A 21,924-nucleotide genomic window follows, 5' to 3' on the forward strand; every position below is an offset into this window, starting at 1 on the left:
TTTGGAAGTTTTATCGTTTGAAATACATGACTTGGAATGTTTTAATAGTGTTGTGTCGTGGCTTATCCTGTCACTGGTACCTTTGTTGATGTTACAAAGTTTATTTGAAACTTGTATTTTTTCGTTTGAAACATATGACTCAAGATGTTAGTTGTACTGTCCTGGTTTGTCTTGTCACTGTTACTTCACTTGATGTTTCAAAGTACATTTTGGAAGTTTTTTTGTTTAAAACACATGACTTAAGATATTTTTCTAGCGTTGTATCGTGGTTTGTCTTATCAGTGTAACAAAGTTTTGCTTAATACTATCAAATTTATGTGGGAAGTAACTGGTTTTTCTTAATAGTGACACATTTTTTCTAATAGCAGCAAGTTTCCCGTCAAAGATAACAAATTTCTCTTAGAAGTAACAATTTTCTGTCAATGCTACCAACTTTTCTGTTAGAAGTAGCAAGTTTTCTTAACACTAACTAATTTTCTCCTCGAAGTAACAACTTTTTTCCTTAACATTAACAAATTTTTAATTAATACTATCAAATTTCTCTTGGAGGTAACAACTTCTTCTTAATAGTAACAAATTTGTTTCTAATAGCAGCAAGTTTTCCGTCAAAGATAACATATTTCTCATAAAAGTAACAATTTTCATTTAATGCTACCAAGTTTTCTGTTCGAAGTAGATTTTTTTCTTTAACACTAACAAATTTTCTCTTCGAAGTCACAACTTTTTCCTTAATACTAAAAAAAAATTTACTTAACATTATCAAATTTTTCATGGAAGTAACAGGTTTTTTCATAATAGTAAAAAAAATTCTAATAGCAGCAGGTTTACCGTCAAAAATAACATTTTTTCTTAGAAGTAACAATTTTCTGTCTATGCTAACAAGTTTTCAGTTAGAACAAGTAAGTTTTTCTTAACACTACCAAATTTTCTCTTCAAAGTAATAACTTTTTACTAATAGTATGAAAGTTTTTCCAATAGCAGCAAGTTTACCGTTAAGGATAGCAAATTTATCCTAGAAGTAACAATTTTCTGTCAATGCTACCAAGTTTTATGTTAGAAGTAGCAACTTTTTCTTGCCACCAACAAATTTTCTCTTTGTAGTAACAACTTTTTTCCTTAATACTAACAAAGTTTTATTTCTCATGTTTCTGAGAAGTAATTTCTTCGATCAAATTTCTCATGGAGGTAACAGCTTTTTCTTAATAGTAACAAACTTTTTCAAATAGCAGCAAGTTTTCCGTCAAAGATGACAAATTTCTCTTAGAAGTAAAAAATTACTGTTCACACTACAAAGTTTTTTGTTAGAAGGAGCAATTTTTTTAATACTAACAAATTTTCTCTTGGAAGTAACAACTTTTTTAATAGTAACACATTCTTTCTAATAGCAGCAACTTTTCCGTCAAAGATAACAAATTTCTCTTTGAAGTAACAATTCTCTGTCTATACTAACAATTTTTTTGTCAGAAATAGCAATTTTTCCTTAACACTAACACATTTTCTCTTCGAAGTAACAACTTTTTTCATTAATAGTAAGAAAGTTCTGAATATTATTAAATTTCTCATGGAGATAACAGGTTTTTTTTAGTAGTAACAAATTCAAATAGCAGCAAGTTTTCCGTCAATGATAACAAATCTCTCTTAGAAGCAACAATTTTCTGTCTATGTTAACAAATTTTCTGATAGAAGAAGTAAGTTTTTATTAACACCAACAAATTGTCTCTTCCAAGTAACCAGTTTTTTCCTTAGTAGTAACAAAGTTTTTTAAAAGCAGCAAGTTTTCCGTCATAGATAACAAATTTCTCTTAGAAGTAACAATTTTCTGCTAAGGCTACCAAGTTTTATGTTAAAAGTTGCAAGTTTCTCTTAACACTAACAAAATTTCCTTTGGGAGTAACAACTTTTCTTTAATACTAACAATCTTTTACTTGATATTAGCGAATTTTTTTTAAGGTAACTAGTGTTTGCTTAATAGTAAAATTTTTTTTCTAATTGCAGCATCTTTTCTGTAAAAGATAACAAATTTTTCTTAGAAGTAACGGTTTTCAGTCTACAATAACATGTTTTCTGTTAGAAGAAGCAAGTTTTTCTTAACACTAACAGATTTTCTCTTCGAGGTAACAAATTTTTTCCTTAATAGTAACAAAAATTACCTTAATACTTTCAAATTTCCATTGAAAGTAATAGGTTTTTATTAATAGTAAGAAAGTTTTTTTTTTTCAATAACAGCAAGTTTTCTGTCAACGATAAGATACTTCTCTTAGAAGTAAAATTTTTTTGTTTATGATAACAAGTTTTTCGCTAGAAGTACTAAAGTTTGCTTAACACTAACACATTTTCTCTTGAAAGTAATAACTTTTTCTTTAATACTAACAAACTTTTAATTAATACTATCAAATTTTTCTAAAAAATATAAGGTTTTTTCTTAATAGTAATAATTTTTTTTTCTATTAGTAGCAAGTGGTTTTTTCTATTATTAACAAGTTTTCCTCTAGAAGCAGCAAGTTATTTCTTATCACTAACAAATTTTTTCTTTGACTGAAAAACTTCCTAATTAATACTAACAAAGTTTAACTTAATACTATCAAATGTCTTTGGAAGTAACAGCTTTTTTCATAGCTTTTCTTCTTTTTTTGTTTTTTCTTAACAATTTTTTTTATACCAGCAACTTTTTCGTCAAACAATAACAAATTTTCTCTCCGAAGTAACAGCTTTTTTCTTAATAGTAACAAAGTTTTTCTTAATATTAACAAATTTCTAATGAAGGTAACGGGTTTTTCTTAATAGTAACAAATTCAGATAACAGCAAGTTTTCCGTCAAAGATAACAGATTTCTGTTAGAAGCTACAATTTTCTGTCTATGCTAACAAATTTTCTGTTAGAAGAAGTAAGTTTTTCTTAACACCAACAAATTGTCTCTTCGAAGTAACCACTTTTCTCTTAATAATAACAAAGTTTTTCTAATAGCAGCAAGTTTTCCGTCAAAGATTACAAATTTCTCTCAGAAGTAACAATTTTATGTTAAAGCTACCATGTTTTCTGTTAGAAGTAGCAAATTTATTTAACACTAACAAATTTTCTCTTGAAAGTAACAGCTTTTTCTTTAATACTAACAATAGTTTACTTAATATTATCAAGTTTCTCTTGAAGGAAACTGGTTTTTGCTTTATAGTAATAATTTTTTACTAATAGCAGTCAGTTTTCCGTCAATGATAACAAATTTCTCTTAGAAGTAACAGTTTTCTGTCTATGCTAACAAGTTTTCTGTTGAAAGAAGTAAGTTTTTCTTAACAATAACAAATTTTTTCTTCGAAGTAACAACTATTTTTCCTAATAGTACCAAAGTTTTATTTAATGCTATCAAATGCCTCTTTGAAATAAAATGTTTTTATAAATAGTAAGAAAGTTTTTTTTAATAAAGGTAAGTATTTTTGTCAAAGATAAAATTCTTCTCTAAGAGGTAACAATTTTTTTGTTTATGATAACAAGTTTTTCGCTAGAAGTACCAATTTTTTTTACATTAACAAATTTTCTCTTCAAAGTAATAACATTTTCTTTAATACCGACAAACTTTTACTTAATACTATCAAATTTCCCATGAAGGTAACAGCTTTTTCTTATTAATGACACATTTTTTTTAATAGCAGCAAGTTTTCCGTTAAAGATACCAAATTTCTCTTAGAAGTAACAATTTCATGTTCATGCAAAAAAGTTTTATGTTAGAAAGAGCAGTTTTTCCTTAACACTAACATATTTCTTCGAAGTAACAACTTTTTTCCTTAATTTTATCAAATTTTCACTTAATACGATCAAATATCTCTTTGAAGTAAAAGCTTTTTTAATAGTAACACATTTTTTCTAATAGCAGCAACTTTTTCGTCAAAGATAACAAATTTCTCTTAGAAGTTACAATTTTATGTCTATGATAACAACTTGTCTGTTAGAAGTAGAAATTTTTTCTTAACACCAACCAATTTTTTCTTCGAAGTAACAACTTTTGCCTTAATACTTAACAGGTTTTTCTTTATAGTAAAAAATTCAAATAGCAGCAAGTTTTTGGTCAAAGATAACAAATTTCACTTAGAAGCAACAATTTTCATTCTATGCTAACAAATTTTCTGTCAGAAGAAGTAAGTTTTTCTTAACACCAACAAATTGTCTCTTCCAAGTAACCACTTTTTTCCTTAATAGTAACAAAGTTTTTCTAATAGCAGCAAGTTTTCCCTCGAAGATAACAAATTTCTCTTAGAAATAATAATTTTCTGTTAAAGCTACTACGTTTTCTGTTAGAACTAGCAAGTTTCTCTTAACACTAACAAATTTTCTCTTGGAAGTAAAAAATTTTTCTTTAATACTAACAATCTTTTACTTGATATTATCAAATTTCTCTTGAAGGTAACTGGTTTTTGCTTAAGAATTACAATTTTTTTTAATACCAGAAAGTTTAGCGTCGGAGATAAAAAAATTTATCTTAGAAGTAACAACTTTCAGTCTATTCTAACATGTTTTCTGTTAGAAGAAGCAAGTTTATCTTAATACTAACAGATTTTCTCTTCGAAGTAACAGCCTTTTTCCTTAATATTAACAAAGTTTTACTTTATATTGTCAAATATCTCTTGAAAGTAATAAGTTTTTATTAGCAGTAAGAAAGTTTTTTTAATAACAGCAAGTTTTCTGTCAAAGATAAGATACTCCTCTTAGAGTTGACAGTTTGTTTTGTATATGATAACAAGCTTTTTGCTAGAAGTACTAAGATTTTCTTAACACTAACAAATTTTCTCTATAAAGTAATAAATTTTCTTTAATCTAAAAAGCTTTTAATTAATACTATCAAATTTCTCTTGGAAGTAACAGGTTTTTTCTTAATAGTAATAAATTTTTTATAGCAGCAAGTGTTTTTTTTTCAATATTAACAAGTTTTCCTCTAGTAGTTTTTCCTCAAGTAAAAAGTTCTTTGTTAACACTAAAAAATGTTTTCTTCGAAGTAGCAACTTCCTCCTTAATACAAACTAAGTTTAACTTAATACTATCAAATGTCTTTGGAGGTTACAGATTTTTCTTAATAGTAACGGTTTCTTTTCTAATGCCAGCAAGTTCTCCGTCAAAGATTTCGAAGAGAATCTTGCGACTTTGGAAAAATATCCGAATCTAAATGATTGTTTTAAAAAGTTATCACTGCAATAGAAATTTTTCTCTCAAAGAATACTTGATGATATTGTGAAAGATGAATCTCCAACTTTGAAGTATTTTATTATGCTTATGAGTCATGTCCCAAACGCATTCACTCAATTTATTGACATACTAATTGAAACAAAACAAAATATTGTTGTGGATTTCCTTTTAAACACTACCTTAGAAATTCAATGACGATTTAATACTCTACAAATATGTTTTCGTGAGAACAATAACTAAATCGACAATTTAGAAGATCCTGTTTAAACAGGTTTGGTTAATTTGAATTATAATGTCACTAAGTTTCTCATCTCTCTCTCTCGGAAAGAAAACTCTTTTTATCGAACGTAAGTCTATTTCATTTTTGCGGTGAGAGAGTCAACACCAAAAAATATTCTATACATGTTCAATATGCATGTGAACACTGGACAGCTGTTTATCCTGTGAGAATTGTACAATTTTTGACGAGTATGATGAAGAATGTAGATTATGCAATCCATGTAAATTGCATAGAGCATATGGAGTACAAATTAAAGACTGTCATTCCTGTCTTGAAGAAATTCGTGACTCTCACACTGTAGGATTTCCTTGTTCTAATTGTCACTATGATAAATTTGACCAGTGGGAGAATATCTATTCTAGCATGATTGGAAGGAACCCGATTTTCTTTGTATGATTGGAAGTGAGATTTTAGTTTGTTTCAAAGAGACGTGTATCGTCTTGGTTTTAAAATGTTTTTTAAGGAAGAATCAGGTCTACGCTTCAAGTGTTGGAATAACAAGAGAATTTGTTTTCAACGTTATGTCTGTGAACACAATGGCTATTATGAATATAAGCCTACTGATTTTTATTTGGCTATTGCAGAAAGTGATTTTCCATTTGAAAACACTATATGTGATATTGATTCAAATTAGCAAACTGAAACACCTGAATTTTATAATATGAATGAAAAGTATCATAGACCTCATCAATAGATACAATAAGAGTGAAGTTACATTGTACTGTAGAAAATATAATCCTGGCTTTGCACATCCAAATCAATATATAGTGAATGCAGGTGATCTGCCACCATTAGTGGTTTTTGACAGCTACCTATATGTAGAAGAAGAAATCTAAGATAAGAAAAAACAAATTTCTTTTATTTAAATACATTTTTGCTAACAAACAAACTACAAACATGTTCTGAATTTTTTATTCGTAGGGCACTGAAATCAATATTATACAGGTATGAAAGTGTGTTTACCACTAGGAAGTCATCCAGGCGATGGCTGTATACGTAAATGTTGAGAAATTCATTGTAAGTATAGTCACAAAATCGGAAAACCAAATATAATAGTGTATGAAAGCCACAGCTCTTAGTCGTTAAATCCTGCACTCTATTCTGGTTTTGAATAAAACTTTTCTCACAGCTTTCAATAAAGTTGTCGATGTGCAGATTGTAGGATGTGTATGGTAGGCTAAGAGGATAAGCCTCCCTTATCCTAAGAGGATAAAATTTTTTACATTATTCACTGTTTGGAAGATATATAGCCCCTATCCCGTCTTTACGTGCTAGGGAATGAAATGGAATGGTATTAACAATAACAAGGGTATTTTTATCACTTTGAATTTTGTCAATGAAATCCGAGGGTATACTATAGGATTTGTATTTGGACATGTTCTGATCCATATTAAATATGTTGATTATTTGATTTGTGTTCATAGTGTGAGGTTTATTAGAATACTGCCTTCGGGAATGATTTCTCAGTAAGTTTCAAATTGATTTAATGAGATTAATACAATACTCTTAGCAGAAAGTAGCTTTTATAAAAGAGTTTTTGCAAACATTTCTATCAGTTATACCAATTTCAAATAGTTGTGAATCTCGATCTAGAGACTGCGACGTCAAATCGTAGTGTCCTATATTATAAAAGTATAAATTTTAGAGCAGGATTCCATTTACTTAATAAACCACGGAGGAAAGTCCAAACAATTCAAATTTGTGTGGGGAACATGTCCACGATCCTATAGCACTAGTACTTTTTACAAATGCCAAAGCTAGATTTGAAGGAATTTCAACATTAATTAATGAAGAGTCTGTGAAGCTGTGTGAAGCCGTCGCAATATATATCTGATTGGTGATTGTATGAGGAACAAGTAGTTTGATATTATTTCCACTAGCTCTCAGTTTACCCACTGCCAAAGCAACATAACTCATAACCTCTTGCTTTCGTACATGAAGTATTGCTGAGATGAGAGACTGTTACATTGCTTTTTGTAGAAAGTTCTTTGCGCAAAATTAAATTGGATGGCGCAAGCGTTAAATTTATGTCCACCTTAATATTTGGTGGTAGCCATTGGGATATATACAAAATATCTCGTGATTTATTTTCCCTACCTGATGTGATTCACTAGTTGTCGTTTCTGTATGTGTTTTAGTAGTTTCATTGTCAGTCGTATAATCATAACCGTCGGTTGAACCCCTCAATTCCTTAAACAACTTCAACATGAACTCTTTGTAGCGCGTATAATTTGTTGCTATTGCTCACCGGTGTTCCCATTATGTAGACAATGATTTGTCAAAATAAATTATGCAATACACAATTTTAATAGGATATTCAATCAGTAAGACTTGAATTTTATTATCAGATTTATTGTCTACCACATGTAAATATATAAGTATGAATACAAATCCACAAAACAATCTTTATTGGAATAAATTTGAAAATAAATGTTTTCATATAGAGGTTTATGTTGGTAGAATTGTTCATAGTAACAATTTTTTACACTCACTTCAACATTTTCTGCATTGAATAGAATTAAAGAGAAAATGATTGATTGATGGGATTCCTTGTGCGGTAGATATGCCGCAGAAAAGAAATTCCTTTTTGATCTAACAATTTTCTTCCTTTTTTTCTTCTTCTTTGACAAGAGTGATGTCTTTCGTTTCTGAACTGTGTAGAGACTGATGAGTGATGCAGTGTTTCTTGACTTTTTTAAACCTTTCCACTTTGCAGAGATTTCGAATGCTCGCCAAGGGATCGTGCACCGGACCTGATATTTTCCGAAACACTATTTTTAAAATCCTTGCCAAAGCCCTAATCGTGTAGTGTAGAGGATGTAAAATCTGCGGCAGTCGGTACAATATATACCCCCGTAACTTTGGTCAATAGTTCGTTCTTCAAAGTATTTGAAAAAAAATCCCTCAAACCAGAATATTGTAGTTGCAGCCAATTTTCTTGATTTTCAAGCCAATATTTTTCCCTTGTTGTATTTAGGTTTCTGTATAAGTGAAACATCTGAGTGTCAGCGGTACTTATATTATACATCAATGAACTATTTTTAAGGGTGGTTGTAAATATGTGACACTCATCACATTTAAAAATGCCTATCAAAAGTCATGACCCTGAGGGAATATGAATTTTAGAAAAAGCGAGTATTTCTGGGATCCAGCAGTAGCTAGCAACCTAGTAAGAGATAATCACGCCCCATATAAACAAATGAAATAGGTTATAACTCCTAAAACTGGAATCAGATGAAAGTTTAGCACTAAATTACATTAAGGAACGAATTGTAACCCATAGTAACTGAACTAATAAAAGGAGTCATTATATACATAATTATTTTAAATATATTCTTTAAGAAATCCTTATATATAAAAATTTCCCATACCTGGATTCAAACTAGAGCCAACTGGGTGATATCCAGCTATACCAACCACTAGACCATGTAGGTATATATTAAAATATCTTATTAATGAAGTTTATGCTAAAGAATACATAAGGGGTCGACGCTGTAAATGAGAATTTTGTAAGTATTATCGGTATCATGGTTTTATTGATAGCTGAATTACAAACTAAAAGAAAATGACCCTGGGTGGCCTTCAACAACAGCCTTTTGGTTAACGGCTGATTTTGCTAGCCACTAGCACGACGACTTCATTATTTAAAGTTGTAAAACTAACAATATGATGCATAAAGGAACGATACAGTTCATTATAATTACATTAAAGAACAAATAGTAAATTCCATAATAAAATTACTAAGAAACTAAAAGTTCGTTGTAAAACTTTACTTTCCTGTAAAATCTATATTAAAAAACGATCATTGAAATTTGTATCCTGGAACCAAACCTTCTTGGCTTAACTCATACAGTACGTATCTCTATTTTGTTGTCCTATATTTCTAAAAAAAATCAAAGTTTTCTTAATTGAGGTTTATATTAAAAGATGATCAGTAGAACAAACCATTGCCTGTATTGGACTTATTTAGCTGCCTGATCTGGGTTGCAGCGCTTGCTAGCAACCTAATAAGAGACGATCACGTCCAAAGTTAATAAATATAATAACCCATAACTCCTAAAAATAGAGATTAAAACAAAAAGAACACCATTAGAATCGCTTTACCCAAAAACATCCTCTATAGAAAAATTTCAATCACATGGCTTGAACAGCAAGAGAAATATATTGGCTGGAAAATCAGAAAAAGAGACAGCTACTACAGTATTCTGCCAAAACTGCATTTTTTTTCTTTTTTTCTTCTCCACAGATAGATTGACACTGGAACATCGTAGAGAGTTGTTAAATAGCTCATTTTAAAGGAATATGCAAGATCTAGTGCCATTTGTAACTAAAAAATATATTTTAAATTATAATCAATTTTTCCACTAAAACTGAATTTCATGTACAAGATTGATCAATGACGTCATAATCGTAGGTTTTATATTAAAGAACGAACTGTAGCTCATAGTAACTGAAATAATAAAAGGAATCATTATATACATGATTATTTTAATCATATTCCTTCTTGGATTAACTCATACAGTACGTATCATCATATTCACCATAATCATCATAAGTGAAAATTTCACATACCGAGAATCCAACTCGAGCCAACAGGGTGAGAGCCAGCTATCTCAATCACTAGCCCATTTAGAATATATTAAAATACTTCATTACTGAAGTTTATGTTAAAGAAAAAATTATGGACTTAGATAGCTGCCTTATTCTTTGAGGATAGTCTCTTACTATTCCAAAGAAGAAAAGCCGTAGGCTTTTCCCTGTTTGTAAGATGGTTTTCTGGGTTTTAAGGGGTTACAGTGGTAGCTTATAACCTAGTAAGAGACGATCACGTCCAAGGTTAAAAATATAATAACCCATAACTCCTAAAAATGGAGTCAGATCAAAGCAAGTACGCCATTAGAACCCCCTTGTCCGAAAACTCTATATAAGAAACTTTCTTTCCCTTCGCTTGAACAGCAAGGGATTTATATTGGATTGAAAATCAAGAAAGGTGGGAGCTGCTACAGCATTCTGCCAAAATGACAAGTTTTTTCTTTTTTTTTCTTTTCCACAGATAGCTTGGCACTGGCGCATCTTAGAGAGTTTTCGATGGCTCATTTTAAAGGAAATTCTTATATTTAGTGCCATTTGTAATTAATTTTTTTATTATAATTAGAATCAATTTTTACACTAAAAACTGCATTGTTATTGCCAGTCTTGATGAATGCCAGCTATCATGACCACTAGTTAAAAGCACATATGCTTACCATTGTACCCTCGTAGTTTATATTGCAGTATTTATAGTATGACAAAGCAAAATGTAGTTAGATTGCTTGAATATTAAAGGAAATCTATTGGTTTGAAAAAAAAAAGAAAGAAAAGTTACTGGAACTGCAATATTCTGCATCGAGAGTATCTTTTTATTTGTTATTTCCACTCCGATAGCTAGGCACTGGAAAATACGGGCTTTTGTAATTTAAAAAAACAAAAAAAAATGAATGTTTTACAGATTACATTAAGGAACAAACTGTAGCCCATAGTAACTGAAGTAGTAAAAGAAATCATTATATAGTCGATTATTTTAATTATATTCGTTAAGAAATCATCATAATTAAAAATTTACCATACCGGGAACCGACTTCGAGCCAACTGGATAAAAGCCAGCTATCCTAACCACTAGACCAGGTAGGATATATTCAAATATTTAGTTAATGAAGTTTATGTTAAAGAACAAATTACAGTAAATAATGAACTTTAGTCCATAGTAGCTGAAGTATTATAAGGAATCAATATATAGCTGATGAATTTTCCTTAAGTCTCTAAGGGGACGCCATTCCCCCCCATAGCCCCAAGCCCAAACCCCAAGAAAATACCAAGGGCATTAAGGCCAAAGCTGGGGAATTTTGAGACATATATTATTCTAAATCACAAGGTACTGCGTGCATTCAGTTTTTCAAAAAGAGGGAAATACTATATCTTAGGAACGGCTGAGGGTATTAGATTTAAACTTTCATGACATAATGAGGGCTACCAGCCCCTCCCAGAAGATTGTCAGTTACCCTTCATCCATTAATATTCGATCAAATTTTGAAATAGAAATGTTGTTTACAGTAGCGTAAAGCTAAAAACAACTATGCCTTTGGGATTAACTCAACTTTTGAGAGGGATGCCATAGATAATAAAACAAACTGTTTGCGTGCTTGTTGTCAGAAGTACATATTATCAATATCTAAAGAACGGATTGAAAATTTCGTTTTAGTTGAAATGAAATTACGTATTATCATACGAATGATTACATATTATCATACGAATGATTACGTATTATCATTTCTTTATTAATTTGAAATTTTCAGAGGATGTTGAGGAAAATATTAAAGGGCTATCGAAAAGGTGTCCACGCCCTTGTTCTTTTTAGATGCTTCCTTCCCTCACCACTGATCAAAATCTTGTACACTCCGCTCTCACAGCCTCGCATAGAAGGACTGTAAATTATGCAGTTTGTCCTTTTTTACATATAGGAATTTTTATTAGGAAGAGGGAGGACTTTTGATTCTAGTCGTATTCATAAAGACTAAGGATATTAGGTTGAAACTTCAAGGAAACACTGAGAGGCATGTTAAAATAAATCAAAAGATATAATGTGCATCCTATTTTCAAAAAGGCGTATCTGCAGTATCTCAAGAACAGCCGACAGTGTTAAGTTTAAAAATTCAGGACATTCTGAGAAGGATGCTAAAAAGTGGTCGGAGGCCAAATAGTCACTATCCCATTCCCTTTTCAGCTTTCCATTTCATTCAGAATGACCAAAAAGTGAAATAAATATACGGCCAGGGGTGATGTAACTCCCCATAGTCCCTGGAGCAAGTGTTGTAAGTTATATAAGTTGCCATACAAGGTTGGTTATTGGGAAAAGGGGGCATATTTGATACTTAGTGTCCAAAAAGGCGAAGAGTCTTAAGGTGAAACTTTTAAAGAATCTTGAGGGGGATGTCATTTGCAGGTTAGTTCCCCTGTTTGGTTTTAGTCCAGCTAATTCACTAGTGGAATGTTCGCAGGGTTATTCAGTTTACTTTCTAATCTAGCCCCTGTTAATTCGTTTTTTCGGAGATATATTTCACTCACGTAAAATTGCTTGCTGCGAAAGAAGTCGTTATTCTCTAATGAAGTTTAGATATTCCGGTTATTTAAAAAATTGTTGAATCTCATTACACGGAGCTGATAATTCACAATATTAATTGAGTGCCATAATTTTTGCAGGTGGAAATTGTTGAACTTTCCACAATTACTAATTAAGAGATAATAGAATCGGGAAGGAGAACACTGGTATTTATATCTTCAATAAGAAAATCCTTTCCCTCTGCCTTCACTTTCGTGAATCTGTACCCCTGAACTATTCAATAAGAAAAAAAAACAGCTCACTTTACTAAAAATCCAGTCCAAATAGCAATGGCTTCAAATCATCACTATCTAACTCTCTTGCTCTTTTGACTTTCAAAGTTCAATTGATATGTTTCATTTGCGTTACTCTTGCTAAATAGAATAAAGCAAGGCGGCTAATTATTTAATCCGAAATACTTTACATAAAGTGCATCGTTGCATACAAAATCAATTACGCCACTTTGGCAACGTTTAGGATAATCACTGCGAAGAAAATTCTTCTTCATTCTTGCACAGGGAATACCGTCATAGCAATTACTGGATAATGAACCTCGAGGAGTATAATCTTCACAAATTCGAGAAGGCTGACAAAAATCCCTAGAAACCCCCCAAAATCTTAGATAAAAAGCTCGCTCCTAGAAGACCTAAATAATCTTTTAGGGGAAAACACTAAAGTGAAAACGCTGCTAGCAGTTTCTGCAGGCAGAAAAAAATCATGCTTCTTTATTGTGACCACCTATATACCCACAACGAATCATCCCTTCCTAGTGTCACTTACTTAGGCACAAAAACAATGGTTGGATACTTTTAAAGCAATCCTTGCATATTATTTGAGTAGAAGGAGAGTTATTTTTGACAGCTTTAATGAAAATTTAATGAAATATTACAAAAAAAGTGATCCCAAAGGTAACAATCAATAGCTCTTCTTAGGAATACTTCGTAAAAAAAAAAAAAAAAAAAACAAGTCCTTAAGGAATTTCAACTTGTCATCGGTTCAATAGCTTCTTTTTTTTCAGAAGCCGAATCCCGGGTCTATAAACGGTAAATCTGGTTGGATATCTGGTAAATCTGGCTGGATAATAGGTAAATCAGGTTGAACATATCCTTCATGTTCTTGATATCCGTAGCTTGAGAATGAACTAAATCCTTCAGCGCCACCATAGCCTCCGAGTCCCCCAAATCCAGGTGTCAAATCAGATGCTAATCCTCCTAGAAGACCACCTGGAATGATAGTTCGTTTAGAAACTGTTTTGGAAGAGTCAAAAGTAGAGTCCACGGATGATGAACATATAGTAACAAATTAGGTGTCATGTATAACTTTACTGAAAGCAGTGGTGGATCCAGGGGGCGAGGGGCGCCCCCCCGAACGTAGTCTAAAGTAGTGTACTTTACTTAATTAACGCAAGATTGCGTTAATTAAACTTCCTCCTAACACAAGTTTATCGGATCAACCTATTTCGCGCCCCCCCCCCCTAAAAAAATCCTGGATCCGTCCCTGACTGAAAGCGTCCCAAAATACAAAACATAGCCAGACTGTAGTTACAGTTATTTAACCGGTTTTATTTGTGATATCTACAATTAATATCTTATTGCTTTAAGTAAATTATAAAAAATAAGGCCTATCATTTCCAAGACAATAAAATAGTTTTTTAACAAATAAAACTTTCAAATGGGGATGCGTCCATTTATTTAGACAGTAAAAAAACAGGCGCAAAAGTCCAGAGATTTTGATCACATATACAGCGACCGTCTTCAGCAGAAATACTAAAATAATAAAATTGAAACTAGCATATTTATATACAACAAGATAAATAACTTTTCGGGTCATTCACAAAATAATGAACTTCTGGATTATTCACTTGACTATTTTCAAAGAGAGTTCATTGAAAAAGCTCATTCAAATTTCTTGATGTGGATTTTGTTTGATTTTTTTTTTTACATTTTGGGCAAGATTAAAAAAGAAAATTTACATCAAGAACTTTGAATGAACTTTGTCAATGAACTCTCTCTGAAAATAATCTAGTGAATAATCCGGAAGTTCATTATTTTGTGAATGACCCGAAAAGTTGTTTATTTTGTGGTATAAAAATATGCTAGTTTCAATTCTATTATTTTAGTATTTCTACTGAAGACGGTCGCTGTATACAGTCACGTATACAGCCTGTATACGTGACCGAATTATCTGGACTTTTGTAGACGTATTTCTCCTAGCCAAGTGGATTGGTGCGCCGGATTAAGAATCCTTTGTCCGAAAGGACGAGGGTTCGAATCCTGGCGTGCTCAATTTATTTGGTTTTGTGACTGGGGTCAGTCGCGTGACTCTGTAAGCTCAGCCAGAGTCGACCCGGCTTTAAATGGGTACCTGGAGAAATCTAGGGAAGGTGAACAGGAAGGGTGTGCGAAAGCACAGGATGGTTGGCCCCCAGCCCCTCCCCCCATTGCACTTGCTGGCTGAAGGGCCAAGAAACGGAGATCAGCACCGCCGGTAGGGACTGTATATCCCAATTCCGCATTCTTTACCTTTTTTTCTTACTGAAGACGGTCGCTGTATATGTGATCGATATATCTGGACTTTTGTACCTGTTTTTTTTTTCAGTGTCTAAATAAATGGATTTATCCCCGTTTGAAAGTTTATTTTTTCGTCTCAGAAAGGGCCGTGTGGTCTAAGAAAACAACACTTAATTAAAAGTGTTAAGTCGAAAAGATAATTTCTTATTACAATTTTCATGATATTTCTCTTTCCTTCGTGAATTATTTTTTTTTTGAATTTGGAAATTAAAGTTTTCTTGAATTTTATCATAAAGAGTTGAAGTTTCTGATCTACACTGTTTCTCTTTACTCTCCAAAAGTTATATTCTGGTTTCGTTCAGTTTGTTCAGTCTTTTTTTTTATATTCACAGTTACTAGAGACATACAATGTTGTCCTTCCCTCTGAACATTCGGATTATGCTAACGCATAATTTCTATTCGCTCTTTTTCTACCTTTGCTTCAAGAAAAATTGGGCTCATACAAAAACGGTGTACTAAAAGCTCTTTTTTTTCCGTAGGTGATTATACTTTGGCTATAGCCTAAGTAATACAATTTTCAGCTGAAGGGTTTTGAAAGACAAGAAGTAAATGAGACACTTATAATTGCCAACTGGCTTTTATTTTGCAGTGTAAAATGCTCTTAGTTAAACAGTAGCTAGTTAAACTTCAGCGTAAAGAGTGCAGGGGTTGAGGAATTGGTAGCCCTCCTCATATAAAGGATGATTTCTTCTTTGGTATCATAGATACCTTAGCGTAGTTACTACATCTTAAAAGTTATATAACTTTATATACAACATCTAATAATTCTAGAAGCGACTTGAATCCAATTGTTTGGAACATTTCCAAACAACAATTTATTAGATGTTAAATTGTCAGTTTCCGTCCTCAAATATGGATGCATAAAAACTTGGATGTTTAAGTTAAAAGGCTTGACTTGCACGTTTCAATATTTGAATTAGAATTTTGTATAAGTCTTATCCTGTTAGATGTTTACTCAGAACTAAAATACAAACAACCTTAAAAAAAACTATAATTTGTAGAGAAAAATAGATAAAGATGCTCTTCAATCCTTTCGTATTTCGTGTTTATTCTGTCTTTTCTTGGGTCTCATAATCATTTTGACTTGGCTATAAAATTATTGTTTTTGAATCATGCAACATAATTTATCAGGGGTAATAGATAATTCTTTAATGGAGTATTACTTTAAAATGAATCCCCTGGACATGATGCCAGGATCCCAATTTGGCCCTAAAAAATAGATTTTATTCTATAGTTTTAATTTTCATCAACTTTTGTCATTTGAATATTTTATGCATAAACTAACAATTCAATTAATCATAGTTCAAAACTCGGATTGACTCTCCACCCCCATTTCGGAAACAATGCTATACTAATTACCATATTAAATCATAAAAACTAATTAATCAGGCAACAAAAGCCGTCGCATGTCTTCAGTGTATGAGGTAGATGATTTTTCCTTTTCTTAAAATATAACTTTAGCCTAAGGAACGTAACTGAAGAGTAAATGAACCATTATTTCCTGTAGCTACAGCTGAGTTAAAACTGGGATAGAACAAAACTAGAACAAAGCTAAACGAAAAGACACATTGTGTTTATGTAGGTATGATATACGTTTTCATTAAAAAGGTTATTTTAATTAGTGGGTCTTCTGTTGATAGTTTTCTAAGCTTAAAAGTATACGAAAATCGTGACTTTAAAATTTCTGTTGATTTCCTAAGCATCAAGATTCCAGAAAAAACATGGATGGTTAAACAAGTATAAGTCATTCACTTTTGTAGGGTGAGTTGAGCTCCAAAATTTTCTAAATCGTCACTCGTATACTTGTAGGACCTATCTGCTATTTTTGAAATTCTGAAATAATCACTAAAAGCTGTTTCCTGACCTGCATCCAAAGAAAGGACCAGCCGGACAATGTATTTTTGATCAAACTCCTATCCTCCGGATCTACATTAACCTTCTGTTTTTCTCTTTGAGAATATCTGGCATAATTTCGAAAATGCTAGTTACGTTATTTAGGCGAAATAACGGTAATGCCGTCGTTACCTTCGCTGTATATGTGACGAAGAACTTGCTTTTATCTTGTTTCCTGTATAATGTGGATAATAAGTCCCAACTCTTCTCTGATATTGTCAAAATTGGATATAATATATCGTAATTGGTGATTCGAGCCTATCCTTGAGATATCACCCTTTCAATCTTTCGCTAATGTCTGAACTATCATAAGCTACATCAACCAGTTCATGATGAGGACCTGTGAATAAAGAGTGACATGGCAAATAGTAACCGAATCTCAAAACACAAAAGTTTGACATCACTAGATATATCAAAAGCATAAGCTTTTTATGCTGATTCCAAATATATAAGATTTATTGTGTTTAGTATCACCAATCAAAAGCTTAAAGCAGGAGAAAATTTGCCTGATTTTCCAAAAAGGGAGAAACAATCCATAAAAATTAAATATCTTAATGAAAATTACACCATCAATTTTAGCGTATCAGAGAGCCCTGCTGTAGAGGTTTTAAGCTTCCATCTACAACAATGTGGAATTTTTATTGTTTGCCAGAAGAAAGATATCTGATACGTATTTACTTTTTTTATCTTTTTTTTATATTTGTCTTCCTCAGGGGCGATTCTCATGAACCAATGGTCCTAGAATTTCGGGAATGAGCTTGTTTGAATGACATTTAAGAGCCCTAGTGCCCTTTTAAGTGACCAAAAATATTAAAGGCCAACTAGCCCTTCCCTTAAAGTCATTCGATAAATTTTTTGAGAAAGCCATTTTGCTCAGCATAGTTGAAAGGTCCGATAACTATGTCTCTGGAGATAATATTACCCCTATATTCCTTGGGGACAGTCCATAAGTTATGAAATGTGCCCATTGTTTACCCAAAGTATTTGTTATTGGGATGTATACATACATTTTTCGATTGGAGGAGGTATGAATTTTTGTCGGGGGATTTTGTGCGCGGAAAATTTTCCATTGGGAGAGAAATTTCCAGCGGGTGAACTTTTCAGAAGAAATTTTACACTGGGGATAATTTTTTAATTCCTATGCAAAATTTTTTTATTTGTCTTACTCTCTCTTTACCGGTTGAATTTTACACGTGGAGATGATAAGGGTAATTGTCCGGGGCAAATGCTCCCCCGAACTTGATTGTCTAGAGGATCTTTCTGTGGGGGGAATTTTTCCGTGTAGAGGGAGACGGCGATGCCAGCATTATTTATAAAAAACATCAAAAATTAAACAAAAAAACAAGCTTTTCAAATTGAAAGAAATGATCAACATTAAAACTTAAAACGAATAGAAATTATTATGTATATGAGTAGGATTGCACCCTTCTCAATACTTTACTCTTTATGCCATAGTTTAAATTTGTGTCCCAATTCCTTAAGAACGACTCCTGAAAGACAAGGGTCATTTAATTAGAACAATATAAAGCTTTTTTAGTGTTTAGAACGAGTTATTGAGGAGGGGGCAAACCCCTAATATATATAATACTTTCTGTTTGTTTTTGGTTTTTATTTTTCTCCGTAATTTCATTTGAAGAAAGTAGTTTTTTTATATAATAATAGTAAGAAAAAAAAAACCAGTTTGAAGCTGAATGCCAATATAAAAATATAGCCACTATTTATATTAGTAAATGAAAGAAAGAGTCATGTAACATGTACTTACCAGGTAGCACCTGTCTACCGTATCTCACATTTTCACTTGCTAGTGTACGCTGAACAGGAGCAGCATAGCAAACTAAAAAAGGGAAATGTAAATAATTTGAACCACAGACAAATAACTATAAAGAGAAATATGAAAGGAACAACAACAATAACACCAAAGAACCAAGAACAAGAAAATTGTATAAACAATAGCCTAGCCAAATGAGGTTTGTTAAGCTTTTGCCAAACTGGCAATGAATGGTGCTAAAGAGGGTGTATAATTCCTCAGAAGGCTCGCTTTCCGATGCTGATGGACGCTCACACAACAAAGAGCAAGTTGATAAATGTAGCTGGTAAAACGTTGGGGAAAAAAAAAAAATCAGCACACAGCTTATTAGCACTGACATAACAAGGCAGTTCATGCAGGAAACGTAGGGCATCATTTTACACCTCTTTAAGCTCACGTCAACCCTAAATACTTGAATAGTATGACAAAAAAAAAGACAAAACAAGACTAGAAAATTTTGTTATAGTAAGCGTGGAAAAGAAAGTTGATGACATCAAAAGAGCAATTACGAAACCGGCGGCGCAGTGGATGTCCAATGAGGTTTATTAAACAGTTCGGGGTAACGAACCGTTTCTGCTACCCGTTTCAATAGTATTCGAATCTCTAAAATGTAGAATTTGATACCAATCGGTAAATCAGAAGAATCAGTTTTTTATGCAAATTTCAAATATAAAGGTTTCATTAGTGACTTTTTAAGTGACTAAAAGGATTGAAGGACAACTAGGCCCCCTTCCTCGCCTATTTTTTTCAAAATCGTCTGATCAAAATTTTGATATAACCATTTTGTTCAGCATAGTTAAAATACCAAAACACTATGCCTTTGGAGATATGACCCCCCACAGCCCGTGGGTAAAGATCTTTAATTTATGAAATTTGCCACGGAAAAATTTTTGTCATGCAAAAAAAAAAAAAAAAAAAAAAAAAAAAAAAAAAAGGGAAAACCAATTAGGCCCTATCTAAAGTATTTCGGGAAAACAATGGTGCACTAAAGAGGAAGTGGATCAATCGGATTACTATGCCCAGTTTCGTGATTATTATGTTAATTTCAAATTTATAAACATTGCAATAAGGATTCCCAAACTACCAGAGCTAGTTCATTTATACACATATATTATAACTGAAATACCTGAAATAAAAAGTAAAACTAAGAAAGATACACTTCTATTCATTTTTTGTTACTAAAGCCTTTTATCGCACTCACTGTGTTATTAATAGATTTTAAAATATAATGCAATACCTGGAAAAAACATTTTGAAACGTTATGCAATACCTGGAAAAACAACGAATTAAGAAAGGGCATCCGACTATGGCATTCAAATCATGTAAGACGTGAATTACTATTCTTAGAGCGTTGATTATTAGAAGAAATAAGATTTTGCGTAAAGTTTTAGGTTTTACCGAATTTTGATTCATCTGGACTTTCCAACACATCAACTTTAAATTTCACAGTTGATGATCCTTTGAAACTTTTAGTTTTATTTTTGGGTTTACATAAGATAAGATTTATTCTTCATTAGATACACATACAATATCACATGTTATTATTTACCCAAAGGCTCATTGGCCTGTACAAAGGGGGAAGACAAATCTGTTGCTTACTCAGAGATGAAAGGCAAAAGAAAATTTAAAATGATCACTTACTCACATACGAAGGAGAAGAAAAGAAAATATAGATAAAATGAAAACTATAGCCTCCTGAAACCTGACCATAGAAATACTTTTCTAATTTTGTTCATTTCTTTGTAGTTGACTTAAAAAAAATAAAAATCATTTTGACCATTGATGAACAAAAAAAAAAGTTGACCCCCCCCCCCTCCCTCTGGAGGATGTCCACAGGTGTGGACATTGGGTCCCTATCGAGCTAAGAGTATAGTAAAAATCTCTTTTGTCTATTAAAAAAGATTTTTCAAACAGTTGAAAACAAAACATTGCTCTTCATGAAATTTCTTGAAGCAGTTGTTGTCTCGTGTCAAGCAGAGAATGTTTTTACACTGCGAACACATCCATCTTGACCTTTTGCAGCATCCAGGCCTTCTGCATTGGGCTGCATTTGCCAAGTCACAAAATTCTGGTAGATGCAGTGCAGCTCTGGCATATGGTGGAGGGATTGGCCTCTTTTTCACACTCAAAACACGGTGTTGAGTTTCACCCAATGGTTCTTCGTTGCTATTTTTTTTACCTCGTGACTCTGAGCTTCCAGAATTGAGCAAAAACTCGGCCACGTTGAAACGAAGATCAATGAGCTATTTGAGGTCACCAGAAACTTCTGGGCCATAGCCCTTCAGCTCATGAAATGCATTGGCTAGTGCAGCATCCACAAAATGATGAAACAGACGCACAGTCCATTTTTTAGTACGCGTCTCAAATCGGTAATAGCTGACCATGCGGTCCACAAGGTCGACCCCACCCATGTAGGTGTTGTAGTCGGAGACTATTTGTGGACATTTGACCTGCACGTAAGACCCCTGGCACTTGTCATACCATTTGACCTCTGTCTCCTCTTCTATACCTTTGCAGTTTGAAGACAGGAGAACCACTTTGTTATCATACCGCTAGGTCACGGCTACTTTTCTATCTGAGCGCACAGACATGACAGAGGTTCCTCTGCTCTTTCTTTTCATTTCTGTTTCGGTAAAAAGCGTTGGGCTGTTGGCGCCCAAACGGTTCTTCATGATAGTTCTGGTTGCATTTATTTTTCTTTCAGCCAGTATATCGAGGAGCTTAACAGATGAGAAGAATCGGTCAAAAGAAAGGTATGTACTTTCTTGTAGGGTCTAAGACAAGCACATTACGATCCCAGCTTAAAAGCTGTGTGCTACCAGCTGTTCTTTCAGGGTGTTGCCTCCCTGGTAGATTTGGAAGTCAAGTATCAGCCCTGAGGAGCTGGCCTATTTTTGTTTTTTTTTCGTCTGAGATTTCTGAATCAACAACGGACTTCAGGTTCGACCGGATTATGAATAATCTATCTCGAGTCATTTTTTGCGATATGGCATCCATCCTAAACTTCCCAGACCAGTACATGCTGATCTGAAGAAACTTGAGGTTCCCCATCAGGATGACAATGCCAACA

At 32.6% G+C, this 21,924-nt stretch overlaps 1 protein-coding gene across 1 annotated transcript; it reads right to left on the reverse strand.

The window, feature by feature from the left end:
• Positions 1–13,432: 13,432 nt before the first annotated feature.
• LOC148953270 (uncharacterized) lies at positions 13,433–20,043 on the reverse strand. The gene is made up of 3 exons (XM_089088442.1): positions 19,981–20,043; positions 18,810–18,881; positions 13,433–13,807 (listed from the first exon to the last, which is right to left on the reverse strand). The coding sequence occupies exons 1-3, from the start codon at positions 20,021–20,023 to the stop codon at positions 13,599–13,601; spliced, it is 324 nt and encodes a 107-aa protein (XP_088944568.1). The 5' UTR covers positions 20,024–20,043; the 3' UTR covers positions 13,433–13,598.
• Positions 20,044–21,924: the final 1,881 nt, after the last annotated feature.

Source organism: Artemia sp. Qi Xiang Cuo, chromosome 4 (assembly GCF_049724085.1).
Source record: "Artemia sp. Qi Xiang Cuo chromosome 4, ASM4972408v1, whole genome shotgun sequence".
NCBI classification, from domain to species: domain Eukaryota; kingdom Metazoa; phylum Arthropoda; class Branchiopoda; order Anostraca; family Artemiidae; genus Artemia; species Artemia sp. Qi Xiang Cuo.